The sequence below is a fragment of the Rhinolophus sinicus genome, chromosome 16, assembly GCF_057876585.1.
Source record: "Rhinolophus sinicus isolate RSI-liver-muscle chromosome 16, RSI-T2T, whole genome shotgun sequence".
NCBI classification, from domain to species: Eukaryota; Metazoa; Chordata; class Mammalia; order Chiroptera; family Rhinolophidae; genus Rhinolophus; species Rhinolophus sinicus.
This window is the reverse complement of record NC_142516.1, coordinates 444,315-460,694: the sequence shown is the minus strand read 5'-3', so window position 1 is coordinate 460,694 and position 16,380 is coordinate 444,315. Positions and strand designations below refer to the sequence as shown.

Sequence of the window (16,380 nt, the reverse complement as noted above, 5' to 3'; positions counted from 1 at the left end):
GGCTTCTGTGATCTCCATCAGTGACGTGTGGTTTTCGGCACCCAGACCCTGCATGTATTGCTAGAGTCACACCTGCTATGTGGGTTTTGTGCTGTTACAAATGCTACTGTTGTTTCAGCTTCCAACGGTTCATTGCTAACATTCAGAAGTGCAACTGGGCTCATCTATTGACCCTGTGGCCTTAGTAAGCTCGCTCATAAGCTCCAGTACTCCCTGCAGATTCTGCAGGGTTTTCTATGTCCTTTGCAAACGAGACTGTCTCTTTTTGTTCTTTCCAACATGCATGACTCAGATTTCCTTCTCTCCCCGCACCGCCCTGGCGAGGCCCCCAGGTGGTGCTGGGTCAGAGTGGTGAGAACGGTCAGTCTGGGCTTGTTTCCGATGTTCGAGGGAAAATGTTCAGTCTCTCCCATGAAGTAGGAGGTTAGCTGTGAGTTTTTACAGATGCCCAATTTTAATGGATTTAGGAAATTCTCTTCTTTTCCTAATTTCTGAGAGTTTGTATCACGAATGGGTGCTGAATTCTGTCAAATGCTTCTGCCTCTATTGAGGTGACAATATGGGTTTTCTTTAGTCTGTTGATTTGGTGAATCATACGGACTGTTTTTTGAAAGATGAAACAATCCCATATCCCTAGAACAAACTCCACATGACCATTACGTAGTATCCTCTTCTATATACTGGGGGACTCAAATTTCTAGTATTTTATGGGGCATTTTTGTGTTTCAGATCATGGCGATTTTCTTTTCCTGTGCTGTCTGTCTGGGTTGGGAGCCAGGTGAGGCGGGCTCACAAGTGAGTTGGGAGGTATGCCCTCCTTTGCACTGTCTGCAAGTTGATATAAAATTAGCACGATTTCTCCTTCAAAAGTTGAAGATTCCACATGAAGCCACTTGTACTGTTTCCCCAAAAATAAGACCTAGCCACACCATCAGCTCTAATGTGTCTAATGAAAAAATTAATTTTTGCTCCAAAAGACGCATTAGAGCTGATGGTCCGGCTAGGTCTTATTTTCGGAGAAACAGGGTAGCTAGAGAGGTCCTTCTGAAGACTTTAGTCACAAATCCAACAGACACAGGACTGCTCAAATAATCTGTCTTAAGAGGGAGCTTTCGGAGCTGGTCTTGTCCCAGGACGTGGTCAATTTCAACTCCGTTGGTGACTTTTGTGGGGATAAAGGTGTGTTCACCTTTGTCTGCCGTCTGCAGAAATGTCTCCTTTCATTTCTGACACTGGTGGTTTGTGTCTCCCCTCTCCTCACTGCCCTGCTAGAGGCTTCTCTGTTTTATTGATGTTTTCTGAGAGCCAGCTTTGAGTTGCAGTGATTCTCTCTATTATTTTTCTATTTTCAATCCCACCGATTTCTGCGTTTATCCTTCCTACTCTCTTCCTTCTGCTGGCTTTGCATTTTCACTTGCTCTTCCTAGCTTCTTCTAGGAAGCAGCTGAGCTCACTGACGTGAGGCCTTGTTTTCTGTCCTAGTACAAGCATGTTACTTATCAAGTTGCCTCTATGCACGACCCACCGCACTGCACAAGTCGATCTTCTATTTTCATTTTCATTTAGCTTGAAGTGTTTTGATTTCCCTGTAACTTCTCTTTGACCAATGTTTTATATAGAAGTGTACTTTTAAATTTGCAAATATTTAGGGGATTTTGCTGCAGTTCTTTCTGTTACTGTTGCTAGTTTAATACCATCATAATCAGAGGACATGCTTTGCATGATGTCAATTCTTTGAAATGTGTGAACGTGTTTCATGGCCCAGAACGCCCCACGTGCACTCGAGAAGCGTGTGCTATGCAGTGCTGCGTCCAGTGTCCAGTGCTCCGTGCCGTCCTCTCAGTGGCTGACATCAGGGCGCTCTGTGGTGCTGCTCAGACGGCCGGTCTCGGGAGAACACCTCAGACGCCAACTGTAACTGCATCTGCTTCCCCTTGCCGTTCTCTAAGCTTCTGTTCCACTTCTGAAATCCTGTTGTTAAGTGAATACACACGTGGGAGGCCGCACCTTCTTGGTCACGGATGTCCCTGTTTACCCGGTGGCACTCCTTGGCCTGAAGTCTACTCTGTCTGCTATTAATATAGCTCCTCCGTTTTCTTTTCAGTTCTCATGACATAGGTCTGCCCATCCTTATATTTTTAACCTGAGTCTTTTTGTTTAAAGTGGGTTTCACGGAGCCAGCACGTAGTCGGATCTTTGTATGTTCACCCGTCCTTTAATCGGTGTCTTCAGTGACACTATTCACACTGTTCGCTTTAGGTTAGTTTTCTGGAGAACGGTGGTTTTCAGCAGGTCATCAAGCTGGTTAGGGTCCGACGACAGCTGTGCGCCAGCACCTGTGGGCAGTGGGCTCCGGTGCCCTGAGTTTCAGTGTCGCCTGTGATGCTCTGGCCTGCACAGCCCACATTAGCCGGCCCAGTGCCCCGGTCTGTGCCACGCTGGGTCGGCCCTGAGACTTGTCGGGGTTCACAGAGACTCAGGGGTGCACACTCACTCTCCCACCCTCAGAAACACGGCTTCCTGCCCACTGGGGCTCTGCCCGAGGCAGGCGGCCGGAGAGGAGACTAGGACTCACCTTCGTGGGCACCCACACCCCACCCGCTGTTTTCACAGAGTCCTCGGTAGCTGCTCTTCGTGTTTTGTGCAGTTTGGGTTGCATCAGCAGGAGACAGAGACTGCGCTGCTGGCATTACCCCGACTCGGTGGAACTGGAGCGTCACCTTCCTTTTGGAAATTTCCTGCTTCCTTGAAAGCCCAGTGAGGAGCCCTCACAGGTCACACAGATAGTGTGGGACGAGAACTGGTTTTCTCTCACGTGCTCGGCCACGCAAACACAAATCCAGATGAGGGGAGACGGAGTGCCCGCCCAGTCTCCTGACACCACTGTGCCCTGGGGCAGCCTGGCCAGGCCCTGCCTGCCCGCAGCGCTGCGTGGCGGGTCTCAGGACGTCCTCAGTGACAGCTGGGACTCCGCTTATTTCTTCTGCTTGGAATCCTTTCTGCTTATACAGAGGATGGTTCCCTAAGAGACCTACAACCACACCACGAGCAACAGGCATGGAACGGCCCACAGCAGTCATCTGCCAGGTATCCAAGGACGGAAATGACAGGCCAGCTCTGTCCCCTCCTCATTCGTGCCCCACTGCCACCCGCCCCCCCAGCGGCACCCCTTCTACACTCCTCCCCTTCCCAGCACTTCTCATCTGCTCGAATCAGAGAGAAAAGCCAGCGTGTGGCGGGGGGGGGGGAGCAGGCGGGGAGAATGACACACGGCAGCTGTTACTAAAAATGGCTCTGGGCATTTCATTTTTCAAATTGACTCATTTAATCAGAAAAACAACAACTTCAACCTCACCTAAAACGGAGGAACTCTGAAAAGCACAGGGAGAGGCTGTGCTGATAGGGGTGTGAGGGGGGTCCCCAGCATGTGTCACAACAGAAAACAGTCACAAACAACTTAAAGGTCAACCAGCAACAGACAGGTCAGCAGAGGCGCAGATGACCAACCAGGACACCTGTCTGTGAGGAGCCACCCTGCACTAATAACCCTGCACAAACCAAGCGGGCTGCAGAAGAGCTGGGGACAGCGTGACGCCATTTACGAGTCAGTTGTGAAAAGTCATATCACGTATTGTAGAAAGCCAGAGAAAATTTGGACCAGCAGCTGCCTCTGAGGACAGGAGGGGAGAGGTCGGGAGGAGGGGGGGAGCTGCACCTGAGCTACAGCTCGATGGGGTGGCCACTGACAGCTGGGCAACAGCCAGCCTGTCTACTCACTAGGTCGTGCTTTTTGCCATATCTGAAATATTTCATAACAAAGTTATGCAAATTCAAAGAGGCGGCCGCAGGGAGGTGGGCGGAGCCCAGCGTCCAGCTGTAAGCCTCGGGCTGTCCTGTGCCTGTGGTGACACAGCTGACGCTGCTGGACCACGGGTAGGAAAGGTGTTGAGAGTGGAGCCTAAGAGCTTCCATCTCGAGGAGCTTTTTCTTGTCTTTTTATTGTGTCTGTGTGAGAGACGGATGTTAACTAGACCTGTGCGGCAATCATCCCACGATAGACCTAAAATCATGCCACACACCTTGAACTTACACAGTGAAGTACGGCAGTTATTTGTCAATAAAACTGAAAAAAATGAAATAAAGTAAAAACTGTCTCAGTGGCAAAAGAACAGACTGTTACTTCAGTAGAAAAAGTAACACTAAAGCCTACCTCCCACTAACGACGGTGGCTTGAGGATAAATGTGTCATCTCTGCGCTACCACAAAGGTGCAGACCTCCAAGGAGGAAGGCAAATGCTATGAGCGGACGAGACGTGCAACAACGTTGGGAAACTGATGAGATGTGAGGGGCAGTGGTAGCTAATGGGGCCAACAGGGCCATGTAATGAAGTCGCCCGTTTCCCTCAGGGGTGAGAGCCGAGTGGTGAAAACCGACCCTGTGCCAGCCACGCCCGCTCCCTGACCCGCTGCTGGCCCTAGCGGTCTCCTGCAGATGGGGAAGCAGACACGTCTGCACACCAGGACATCAAGCACAGCTAAGGGCTGAGCTCCGCGTCACGTCTGGGCTGGGCGCCTCTAGACACCCTGTCCGACCCCCCTCAGTCCCACCACGGCAGGACATGGCAGAATCCTGCATGGGACTTTGCCCTAAAGGACAGACCTATGGACGCTGATGGGGTCCCCCACCCCCGGCCAGCCTTCCTGCAGGGAGCCGCAGGGGAGAAGCCCTCAGCACACATGGGTCTCACAGCCAGCTTCCAAGAAGCTCCCGCGGTTTTTCTTTCTACAATCACCCCACATGCCCACGGCCCAAATGAAGGTCTAGGACATTTACAGCAACCAGCTTATCTAAGCCTCCCTAGAGCCCCGACAAGTAACAGCTCACGGTGCCGATGGCTTTCAACCCAAAGTGACACAAGACTGGCCTCCAGCAGCCTGCGCCAAAGCTGCTTCTGCTCCATCCCGGCCTCCGAGGGAGGGGCGCGGAGCCATCACTCCCTAGTTCACCTGCATGGAGCTGGTGGCCCTCACAGGCCCGACTGCACGTCCGAGTCCCCTGTCCCAGCACAAGGCTGCAGGTACGAGTGCCCCCCGGCTGCGTGCCTGCCTTCCAAGGGGGTCGGCCCTGCTCAGAGGAGGTGGTGTCCCTCTCAGCCCCGGCCAAGCGTCTCGTGAAGTCACACCTGGTCCTGGGAGCAGAGCACGACCCTGGAGCCTGTCCACGCCTCCACCCCAGGCGCCACATCAGCTCAGAGCACATCTCTGCCCGTCTGACGGGGTGAACACACTGGATACTCCCGAAGTTTCTGTTTAGAGCGTGTCACCCGCTTGCCATGCACACGAACTGAGGTCTGGGCTGGAGGACACACACCAAGGGCCCCTCGGCTGTGAGGGCCAGACACGTGCCTGGACTCCTAGCCCTGAGTGCAGGCATCCTGGCCGTGGCTTAATTGCTCTGGAGACGCCCCTGGGCAACGTCTGGAGACACTGAGCTACAAGCTGCCCAATATACAGCCAGCAACGAAGGAAGAGGTAGAAGTTCAGGGCCAGGTTAAAATCAAACACACCTGCTGAGTTACACAGCTTTGTGCACTTATCAACTCAGCTAACGGGCACATAGGATCTGTCTTACTGCACGTGGGTCTGATTGCGAAGAAAAAGACCATTAAACCAGAATTAATTCAAGTCAACGGGGAGGCGCGAGGCATCTGCAGTGGAGACTACACACTGACTTTCCCGTCTGCCCACCTTGAGTTTGTCTGCAAACTACCATAACAAGAAGTTGAAAAATCGTGTGATAACATGAGCGGCTGTCTTTTAACTGCTCAGACCAGTGAAGATCAAACGCGAGATGGCTCACGAGCTGTGGTGTCCTCACTGTGGCCAGTGGGTCGGCCTCTGGGGGATGTGTCCCCCCAGGTCCAGCAAGTCTCCCCCGCACAGCCCACTGCACACCTGGGCTGCCTGCCCTACAGAGGGGACTTCAGACACAGGAAGTGATGTCCATGCAAGACCACACGCCCAGAGAGCTGCATGTCAGTGCACAAGATCAGGGAGGGTCCCTCCAGGGAGGGGCCTCGGGCTGGAAGGACGGAGGAGACTTGTCACTGCACGACGCTCTGTGCCCTTGAATCTTGGACCATGTCCAGAAAGCAATCATTTCAGAGACAGCCAAAACCTGTACGCAAAGGCCCAGGTCTACATGAACATGCAGCGTGGACCCTGCCCCCCCCATCCCCCACCCGCCCCACAGGGCACTGGCCTTGGTGCTGAGGGACCTGCCAGCCAGGCCAGAGTGGGCGGGCGCGGCACCAGGCACTCACGGTGATGACGTCCAGGATGCTGAGCAGGCTGTGGACGCTGTCTCCGGCCAGAACCTCCTTGACCACCACCTCGGTGCCATCCTGTGCTTGAGAAGCAGAGCAGAGTTGTCTGCTGGTGGGAGGCCCGACCCAGGCCAGCTGGGCAAGCCAACCTCCACCACCGCTTCCAGGAGTGGGACTCGGGTGTGAGGAGCTCAAAAGTACAGGACAGATAGTGAACAGGAGGGACGAAGAAAGCAGGCAGCCTGGCAGACGCTCAGCCCACAGTGTGTCCTCTCTGGGAGGCTTAGGCTGCACACCCAGACCTGAGGGTGCCGGCCCAACTAAAGGGCTAGTCATTGTCAGCACGGATAATAGCACTTCCGTGTATGTCCCCACTGCATTAAAAGAGAAAGGAAACCCTGCAATGTTGGGGGTTTAACACAGGATTTAACGCATCATTCAGCGACACGTCCTTATCAGGTGTCATCAGGCAATTTCCTCGTCGTGCGAATATCACTGAGGCACCTACACAATCCCAGATGGCATAGCCCACCTGAGCCGTGCGGGGGAGCCCAGCCCACATCTGGGCTACAATCCCGCACAGCTCATTACTGTACCGACTACTGTGGGCAACTACAGCACAATGGTAAGTGTTTGTGTATCTAAACATAGAAAAGGACAATGAAAACACAGAGGAAAACAACGGCACGCCCGCTCAGGGCACCTGCTGTGCAACAGCCTCCAGGACTGGCAGCTGCTCTGGGTGAGTGAGTGGTGAGCGAGCGAGCGGGAGTGATGTGACGGCCAGGACATGACTGCACGACTGTCCCCTTCACACACTGGACACCTAGGCCCACTAATTCATAAACAGGACTTTTTCTTCACTGAAAAATTAACCTTAGCTCACTGTAACTTTATTGCTGCGTAAACTATTTCATTTTACATAGTAGAAAAGTTATAGTCAGTAACGCGTTTCGCTGTGACGTTACGACAGCTGTGATGTCACTGTGCGGCAGGAACTTTCAGCTCCATCATAACCCTATGGGACGACCACCGTATACATGGTCCACTGTTGACCAAAACATCATTATTCGGGGCATGACTGTATCGGACCCAGGAAAACCTTTGGAACCTGTCCAAACCTGGCCCTAGTCACCCAGGAGCCCTTCCACGGGCCCAAAGGCTCTGAGGCTTTCAGGAGGCGTGCCCGCTGCACGGCCATAGCCCTCCATGCTGACAGCCCGGCTGGAGAAGTCTGGACAAAGTCCATTTCCTGTCCAGTTGCCCCTTTAAGTCCAGCCGTAGACAAAGCTACACGCTGAGAATTCTACACAGACAACACATGGTTTAGAAGCCATGAAGACATGCACGAGCCACGTGGGTCAGGGCCCAGCCCCAGGGCTCCACAGCTGGGAACTCCATCCAGCTGGGGACAACCTCGTCAGTCGGGGTTCAGTAAGTGTCTGCTTTAAACAGCAATGAGCGGTGGCGAGCCCAGGTCACACGCCACAGGGTAAATCAACCCGTACGCCTTCGTGGAAAGCAGCGGGACCTTGAAGGTTTGGCCTGGAGGTCACCCCGGCAACTGTGATTAAAGGGTACAATCTAACAGAGGCAGAAAGCAAGTACTTAGCTTCCAAATGAATCAGTACCTTTCTCATTGTCTTAAGAGTGAAAATGATTTATAACCTGAAACCTGAAAAGAAGGCAATGGTACAACTGATCGTGGAGATAGATAGCCAACCGCTGGGGGGCTCCTGAGGAAGTAGAAGAGGTATTTCAAAGTGCCTGGGACGTATCAGGCGAGATGCAGAACTAAAACCACCAAATGCCCCGAACCCACTAAACAGAAGGCACACATGTGCGTGAGGAAAAGACAACCACCAACGTCCAAAGAGCACCTGTGTTCCAGTGTTGGGCTCAAAGTGTGCCTTTTTCCCCAAAGAACTAAAATTGAAAATTTTGCCCTAATTTCTCAGTGAAAAACTTCAAAAACTTGGAAGAGCGCAGACCTCTAGGAAATACACCACCGACTCGCACCCTCCACTTGGCCCCGCAGCCCCCGCACAGGGCAGGCAGGTGCCTTACCGCGTCCTGCAGGCAGACTTCCAGGCGTCCATCCTGCACCACATAGATGCTCGTGTCCGGCTCCCCTGGCTTGAACACGTGCTCCCCTTCGAGCAGCTGCACAAACACCATGTGTCTGCAAAGTTCCAGGAACAGTGGCTTCTCAAAATGGCCCAGGACCCTGCAAGAACCAGCATGCTCGGGAGACGCCCTCCAGGCAGGAGGGAAGGCGGCTGGCATTCGGAGGAGGCTGACGGGGGTAGAGGCCAACATCACCGCTGGCCAGACCCACAGGGCAGGCTTTCCAGGGCCGCGGCCTGGGATCTCCGTCGGGACAGAGGCTTAAACTATGGGAACTCCCATAAGCTGTTTTCCCATCAGATCAGAGAACTCTGCGGCCGAGACTAGGGACTTGAACCAGATGCGTAGCCAAGGCCAGGCCGAGGGGCACCCTCCCGGGATGAAGAAACAATAATAGAAGGAAGAAAGGGGCTTTCTGGGGAGATATGGAAGGGACCGAGACTTGTGGCCTTCGATCCAGCCCCACACTTGGCACACTCGCTCTGTTTCCTCCTGGATATGAAAACACTGACAGCCGTGAAGCACCAGCGGAGAGGCCCCGCTCCCTGCGGCAGGAGGGCGAGCACGGCCTCCCGGGCCCAGCGCCTTACCGCACATTTTTCAGCATGTACAGAACTTCTGAGGGCAGGTGAGAGTTCTTCACGTCAAACTCCGTGAGGTCAGCCTCTAGCAGCGAGGGCGGGGGCTCCTTGGGCTGCAGGGTGGGGTACTCCTTCTTGAAATGCAGGATCCTACAAGCAATAGGTTCACGGCAGCTGGAATATGTGCTGCGAGCCCGGAGGCAGGACAGGGGCACGGCAGCAGCGAGGTCAGAAGGCTCGCCAGTGCCGCCAGGGAGGGCAGCTGGGACGCGATTTGCGCTGATGGGTACTCAGTACCTCTTAGCCAGAGACAGCACCTTGGTCCTCTTCCTTACCCGCTGCCGGGACGCTGCTGTGTTCCCCACAAGTGTATGGGGGAGTGTGGTCACCTGTAGAGTGAAAGGAGAGGCTGAGTGGTGAGCCTGAGACCAGCTAGATCCAGTTCTCAGCCTCAGGACCTGCCTGTGGGTCATCCGCAGTCCTGACACCAGCCTGCCCAGGACGTGGTCTACCATCCTTGGTGCCGTTGACAATGATGCACTACACGCCATGTCCCCAGTTAGCGCCCGCCCACAGAGCTCCTGTGTCTCCTTTGCCTGGAGGGTGGTGCTGTCCCGCCTCCCCCCTCATGCTGGCATGGCAGCCCCTCCCACAGCCATTTAAAAGGCCTGCGCCCTGGCCCTGCCTGCCTCCCTTTCCCTCCAACCTGGTCCCTGCACACCTGTCCTGGTCCCTGTATGCCCATCCCTGGCCCTACACACCTGTCCCAGTCCCTGCACACCTGTCTCAGTCCCTGTAGGCCCATCCCGGTCCCTGCACACCCATCCCGGTCCCTGCACGCCCATCCTGGGTCTGGAAAGCTCTTCGCCCCTTCCCCACTGTGGAGGCTGACTCCATGCTCTGGATGGTGGTGTGAGTGCCTGGCTCCTACCCTGGATAGTGGCAGGTGCTCGGGCTCTGTGAGCCCACGGTTCAGCTGTGGTGTGGGTGTGTGACCACAACTCCCCGCTCTCCCAGGTGTCCCACCCATGGGACCACGTTCCTGTGCTCCGCAGCCCAGGTGCAGCTTGCCGCTGCTGGCCTCAGTAGGACCATGGGGGGATGAGTGGCCCTGCACGAGGCCCCATACCGTCCCACACTCCAGGGCCCAGCCCCCACAGAGTGGCCACAGCGCATCGACAGCCCCAGCCTCTCTTCCCTTTGCCAGCACCTGACACTGATGAGACCAGAAGACGCAGCAAGGACGCGCCCACACCTCCCGGTCTGATAGCTCAAGTTTTCTACCACGGACATGAGGTAACGGTGCAACCTGCTTACAACCCGAGAGGCTCCTCTGCGCTGCACCTCAAGGACAGCAGGTCTCTGGCAGTCTGCTGGGCCCTCCCTCCCCTCGGGGTCAGCAGGAAGGGCTCGACCAGGCTGCTGGTCCTCCTGATGGCGGCTTCCACCTCGTGGGGACCTGGCCCCAAATCCTGGCATGACCACCAATCGCAGCCCTGGAGCCAGAACCCTCTGTGCCCGCGCACCCAGGGATGTTTCTGGAAGGGGCCTGCTGACCTCTCTTCTGGTTAAGACAAACGTCATTCACAGGGCTGACGGGGCCTCACTCTGCACCTGCTTTAATCCGGCTGAGCCCTGTCCAAACCTTCCTGAGCCCCTGAGCCATCCCTGCCCAGCTGGTTGCGCCTCTGGGCGTGGGCGGCCCAGGGCTGCGGGATGAAGCAGCACACGCCACGGGCTGCCGGGCCCCCATCCTGCGGGGCCTGAGGCCAGGTTACCTTTCTCATGATCTTCCGGCCATAGAACATCACTTTGTCCCTCTTCCGGAACCTGTACTGAGGGGCGGGCTGTACGTGTCCTGCAAGGGGAGCAAAGGGCACCGCGGGGCCTGAGGCTCCACCAGGGCAGCAGGCGCACACGCACCTGTCCTGCCCCTGCTCCGTCACACAGCACGTGGGAAAAGCACGCAGCCAGTGGCCCAGGGCTGTGACGAACGGGCCAGAGGAAGCGGGAATGGCAGCTCTTGTCACGGAAGCCTTCAGACTTCGTGAGAACACACTCATATTCCACAGATCCGATGGGCTTGGCCTCGGCCTGTGTCCCACAAAAGCCACCACGGGCCTGAGGGCTGCTCCCCAGAGCTTGAAACACAGGGCAAGTCACCCGAATCTCCCCCGCCCCCCCGAGCACAGTCTGAAGCAATATACTCACGGAACTGGTTAACCCTTCTATACATAAAAAAGACGGTGATGCCGACGAGGGCCAGGGACAAGAGGGCTCCAATCGCCATGCCCGTCAGCTGGGTGAGATGACAGACAGAGTGCCCGTCAGCAAGGCCGCCCACCCCTCCCAGCCCCGACCTCAGGCTGACACGAGGGGCCGGGCAGCCCGCGGGGACAGCCATCTGGGAGCCTGTGAGGCGGATACCATGGTAGAGTGTGAATGCTGCTCCATCAACTGCAGCCACCAGGATTGCAGGGCGGTGCCCACGCAGACGCCAGCCTGGAGGAGAACACACGGTCAGCAAGGACAGGACGGGCACGGCCCGGGCTTCCCAGGGAGGCGAGGTGCTGAGCCCAAGAGCCAAGGAGCACAGCAAGAGACCTGTCTCCACAGCCACCAGGGGCCAGTTGGGCAGCTGTGCTGTGCTGACAACAAATGCTCTGGGCATTTAACTACATCATTAACACATCTGAACCCTGAGTCCTTGGCTTTCCAAGGCCTCAGGATACAAGTCCAGAGCAAAATGCCCCACTGGCCCAGGGGCGCAGAGGCCGGCTCTCAGTGCCCTTGGGTCACTGACAGGACCACGCCCTGCTGGCCCCAGGGCACATGGAACCCCGAGAGCCAGCAGTGCTAAGAAACCCCAAGGAGCCATGTGGATTCTGAGAACATGAAATGCCAGCTCCCAGCAGAGAAGGGCTACGAGCCTGCTCCCCCACCAGGCCCCAGGAAAGAGTTACTGGGGGCTTTAGCTGTCCAGCACCGAGGGATGGAGGGAAGAGAGAAGTGAGCAGGCAGAGGCTGGGGCCACCCATGTGGAGGACGCCAGCAGATTCCCGAGAGGATGGAGATGAAATGAGAGCAGCCAACAGCCACATGCCTCCCCCTCAGGCAGCCAGGTACGGGATGGGGTGGGGACACTTGCCAACCCTTCAAGTTTCTGCACAAGTGCCGAGGACTCAAGCAGCGTGTCTGATCCTTCAGCGAGCCGGGATCAGACACAATATCGGTGCCAAAAAACCAAGGAAATTGGAAGGGCCCTTGGACAGCGTCTCACAAGCAGACTGCCATCAGGACAGTGTCTGCTGGTCCAGAGAACTCAACCTGTGCGCTCAGGAGGCCAACGGGACAGCGGGGGCTTCTGCTCCAGAGCCCAGGCAGCCAGCCCCTCCGGGCCCAGACCGCGTCAGCACCCACAGTCACAACCTTCACTGAAGAGTCCCTCGGAGCTCAGCCACCACCCCGGGACAGCCAGGACTACCCAAGGACAGGACCCACGGAGTCCCCTCGCCTATGCACACAATCTCCATGGCTGGCACCTCAGACTTTTCTAGCTCTTCGCTGTCTGAATGCATCAAACTGTCTAGGTTAGGAAGAAAGGTCTCTGTGATGTGGCTACAGATGTGCCACAGAGGAAAAGATCCTCAGTCAAAACAAGCAGGCGAAGTTCTACAGGGAAGCAGAGACCGGCAACTGTGACCTCGGGGCAGAAAGAGGCACAGAGGCCCACACTGCCGCTCCCACACTTGGCAGCCAGCACTCAACGGACCCTTTCTCCAGGTCCAGAAGCGCCCTTAATTGGAACTCGTCACCAGAACCCTCCTGTTCCGTACCTCCGGGCTGGCATCCTCCTCCTGCTCCATGGCTGAAAAGGAAACACAGTCAAGGTGAGAAGATAGACTGATGCCAACGAGGGCATGTGTTCCAGCCGCTTGCACTAACGTGGGAGAGCCACACTTTCAGCCTTTCCCCAGGCTCCTTTCCTCCTTAAACTACGTTTTCATTGAGAGGAAAACCCAGAAGAAACTGTTCTCCACGAAGAGAAGCTGCCTTTCCAGGAGCATGAGAGCCACATCCCTCTCCACAAACAGCCCTCACGTGTTTGCCCAGGAACCTAGTCCCTGCTCCTCTCCCAGGCCATGGAGGGGAATGTAAGCAGCTAGGCGGAGGCTGAGTGCAGACAGACAGGGCCTCCCAGAGCTGGGGCGGGGCACAGGCCTGGGCCGGGCAGCAGCAGGCTCACAGATCCTCCCTGGTGGCCCTTGCCTGGGGATCTCCCATTCAGTGTGGCTGAGCTCTCAGGTGGGTGTGTTGGGTCTAGGGATGACAAACTGGAGACCAGCCCTGCTCACCTGGCCTCTGTCCAGTGGGGAGAAGCCACGTCCGGGGCTTCACCTTTCAGTTCCCAGGCCCCACAGGACAGCGGCAACAAGGGAGGTTTAGCTCTTCCAAAATCCCATCTGGGAAGCCAGGGAGCAGAGGCAGATGTGGGACCAAAAGTCCTGTGCACTCCCCAGCCCAGGTGGGAAACTTCTCAGGTGAGTGTCCTCAAGGGCCAGCAGGCGGCCAACCCCAGCTCTGCGGCCTCCTACTGCCCTGACCAGGTGCCAGTCTCCCCACACCGCTGATTTGCGCTGGGGCAGAGCTCACCACCTCCAGCACCGGTTAGCGTTCTCCACCCGGGCAGCCCTGCAGCCAGAGGAAAGGCCACCCAACGAACTGGGGGCCTGGGCCGGAGGCTTGGGGGCCTGCACGGCCCTGGGAGTCACGTTAGGGGAGCAGTAGGTTAAGTGGCAGCAGGGTTGGAGGGCTGTCAGCGTTAGGGGCGTCAGAGTTAGGGGAATGGCAGGTTAAGGGGTGTCTGGGTTAGGTAACCGGTATTATGGGGGTATAGGGGCTGAAGGGCCATTGGGTTGGGGCGGCAGGATTGCGGGACTTCAGTATTACAGGGACGCCGGGGTCAGACGGTTGGGAGACATCAGTGTTACGGGGCGTCGGAGTTGGGGGACGTCGGTGTTACCGGGGCGTCGGAGTTGGGGGACGTCGGTGTTACCGGGGCGTCGGAGTTGGGGGACGTCGGTGTTACCGGGGCGTCGGAGTTGGGGGACGTCGGTGTTACCGGGGCGTCGGAGTTGGGGGACGTCGGTGTTACCGGGGCGTCGGTGTTGGGGGACGTCGGTGTTACCGGGGCGTCGGAGTTGGGGGACGTCGGTGTTACCGGGGCGTCGGTGTTGGGGGACGTCGGTGTTACCGGGGCGTCGGAGTTGGGGGACGTCGGTGTTACCGGGGCGTCGGAGTTGGGGGACGTCGGTGTTACCGGGGCGTCGGTGTTGGGGGACGTCGGTGTTACCGGGGCGTCGGAGTTGGGGGACGTCGGTGTTACCGGGGCGTCGGAGTTGGGGGACGTCGGTGTTACCGGGGCGTCGGTGTTGGGGGACGTCGGTGTTACCGGGGCGTCGGAGTTGGGGGACGTCGGTGTTACCGGGGCGTCGGTGTTGGGGGACGTCGGTGTTACCGGGGCGTCGGAGTTGGGGGACGTCGGTGTTACCGGGGCGTCGGAGTTGGGGGACGTCGGTGTTACCGGGGCGTCGGAGTTGGGGGACGTCGGTGTTACCGGGGCGTCGGTGTTGGGGGACGTCGGTGTTACCGGGGCGTCGGTGTTGGGGGACGTCGGTGTTACCGGGGCGTCGGTGTTGGGGGACGTCGGTGTTACCGGGGCGTCGGTGTTGGGGGACGTCGGTGTTACCGGGGCGTCGGTGTTGGGGGACGTCGGTGTTACCGGGGCGTCGGTGTTAGGGGTGTGGGGTTCAGAGGCGTCGGGTCCGGGGCGTTCGTGTTACGGGGTTGCGGGCAGCGGTTGACAGCCGAGGGACTGGGAGGACGCGGGCTGCGGCTCCCACAAGCGGCTCCCCGCGCAGCGCAGAGCAGGCGGGCCCGTGGGGCAGTGAGGGCGCTGCCGGCTCCCCCTCCCCAAGGGGCCGGACCCCGAACTCGCCACCTCCAGGCGCTCGGCGGTCACTCACCGGGACGGCGCGCTCCCGGCGCCCGCGCCCCGTCACCCCGCCCCGACGTCCCGCTCCCGACGCGTCGGCGCGACGCCGGATCTCCCTGCGCATTGGCCGGGTCCCCCAAGGCCTGCCCCCTCTCAAGGCCGCGGCTGCGCATTGGGCGCGGCGCAGCCAATCGGAGCGGCTCTTGCTGCGGCGCGAGCCGAGGGCGCCGGAAGCTGCGCGCGGCGGGGCCTGTGGCTGCGCGGTTGCTGGCGCGCTGCGGCCGGCGGGTGAGGGCCGGCATGGGGCTGCTGAGCGGGGCGGCTCGCTGCCTGGTGCGCGGCGCTGACCGGATGAGCAAGTGGACCAGCAAGCGAGGCCCGCGCTCCTTCTACAAGGGCCGCGGCGCGAAGGCCCCCGGCGTCCACGCCCGCGGCGGGAAGTTCGTGGTGGTCCAGGAGATGGTGCCGGAGCTGGTGGTGCCCGACCTGGCCGGCTTCAAGCTCAAGCCCTACGTGAACTACCGCGCCCCGGCGGGCACGGACACACCCCTGACGGCGGAGCAGCTCTTTCGGGAAGCGGTGGCGCCTGCCATCGAGAAGGACTTCAAGGACGGGACCTTCGACCCCGCGCAGCTGGAGAAGTACGGCTTCGAGCCCACGCAGGAAGGCAAGCTGTTCCGGCTGTACCCCAAGAACTTCCCGCGCTAGCCGAGCGCGCGCCCCGCCGTCCCCGCCGTCCCCGCGCCCCTCGGCCGGGCGGGCGCGTCCTGTCTATTAAAGAGCCTGGCTCCCATGGTGTGTGTCGCTAGCGTCCGGTCGTGGTGCAGGGAGAGCACGCGGTGACCTAGGCGGCGCTCCCATGGAGCCCATTCCCTGTGGCTCCGGGAACTAGGCCGCCGCGAGCGCACGTCCCTTAGCCGAGGAGGCGCCTGCACAGGGCAGAGCGCGCCACGCGGTCGCCTCTTAGCTCACCCCCCAGACGCTTCACTCCGAGTAACCAGCGATGGGCATCTTCTTTATGACAGTTTCCAAAGCAGCTATTTGTGTGTGGGGGGCGGGGGGGGGCTGTCAGGTGAAAGAAGCTGCTCCCCTTGGGGCAAACCTAAAGATGAGGCTGCCCAGGGAGTTAGTGCCCAACGAAGGTTTCTCTAGCAATCTGATCTTCCTCTTTGCGTCCGCCCCTTTCAGTGCATAGCCCACCAGATCTATGTTCTCGGCTTAACTGGTGACAAGCCTGACACACACTAAAGGAAGGCTCAGCGTTTCTCTATTGAAATAAATGGGCCCTTAGGTGGGAATTGATCAGTCAGCATGGAATAATTCATAATGCACTCTGACACACGGGACGTTG

The 16,380-nt window shown here is 58.0% G+C and overlaps 2 protein-coding genes across 8 annotated transcripts in view; one reads left to right on the top strand and one right to left on the bottom strand.

Annotated features, from left to right (window-relative positions):
• PNPLA7 (patatin like domain 7, lysophospholipase) overlaps nucleotides 1–15,168 on the bottom strand; it is a 67,267-nt gene extending 52,099 nt beyond the window's left edge. For 3 of the 7 annotated variants that reach the window (XM_074331433.2, XM_074331434.2, XM_074331435.2), the window contains exons 1-9: nucleotides 15,061–15,154; nucleotides 12,871–12,902; nucleotides 11,462–11,536; nucleotides 11,246–11,333; nucleotides 10,813–10,892; nucleotides 9,332–9,423; nucleotides 9,044–9,184; nucleotides 8,394–8,553; nucleotides 6,324–6,404 (exon numbers count right to left, since the gene is read on the bottom strand). In XM_074331433.2, the coding sequence (XP_074187534.2) occupies nucleotides 6,324–6,404; nucleotides 8,394–8,553; nucleotides 9,044–9,184; nucleotides 9,332–9,423; nucleotides 10,813–10,892; nucleotides 11,246–11,333; nucleotides 11,462–11,536; nucleotides 12,871–12,900 (747 nt within the window). In that variant the 5' untranslated portion in view covers nucleotides 12,901–12,902; nucleotides 15,061–15,154. Of the gene's footprint in view, nucleotides 1–6,323; nucleotides 6,405–8,393; nucleotides 8,554–9,043; nucleotides 9,185–9,331; nucleotides 9,424–10,812; nucleotides 10,893–11,245; nucleotides 11,334–11,461; nucleotides 11,537–12,870; nucleotides 12,903–13,389; nucleotides 13,786–15,060 lie in introns of those variants that run through there. The other 4 variants (XM_074331436.2, XM_074331437.2, XM_074331438.2 and 1 more) reach the window with 3 other exon arrangements.
• Nucleotides 15,169–15,232: 64 nt separating this feature from the next.
• MRPL41 (mitochondrial ribosomal protein L41) lies at nucleotides 15,233–15,822 on the top strand. The gene has a single exon (XM_019756723.3). It carries the CDS (start codon nucleotides 15,330–15,332, stop codon nucleotides 15,735–15,737), a length of 408 nt encoding a protein of 135 aa, XP_019612282.1. The 5' UTR covers nucleotides 15,233–15,329; the 3' UTR covers nucleotides 15,738–15,822.
• Nucleotides 15,823–16,380: the final 558 nt, after the last annotated feature.

Coding starts and splice junctions, on each gene's coding strand:
- MRPL41 (XM_019756723.3), top strand. CDS start 15,330: ATGGGGCTGCTGAGCGGGGCGGCTCGCTGCCTGGTGCGCGGCGCTGAC.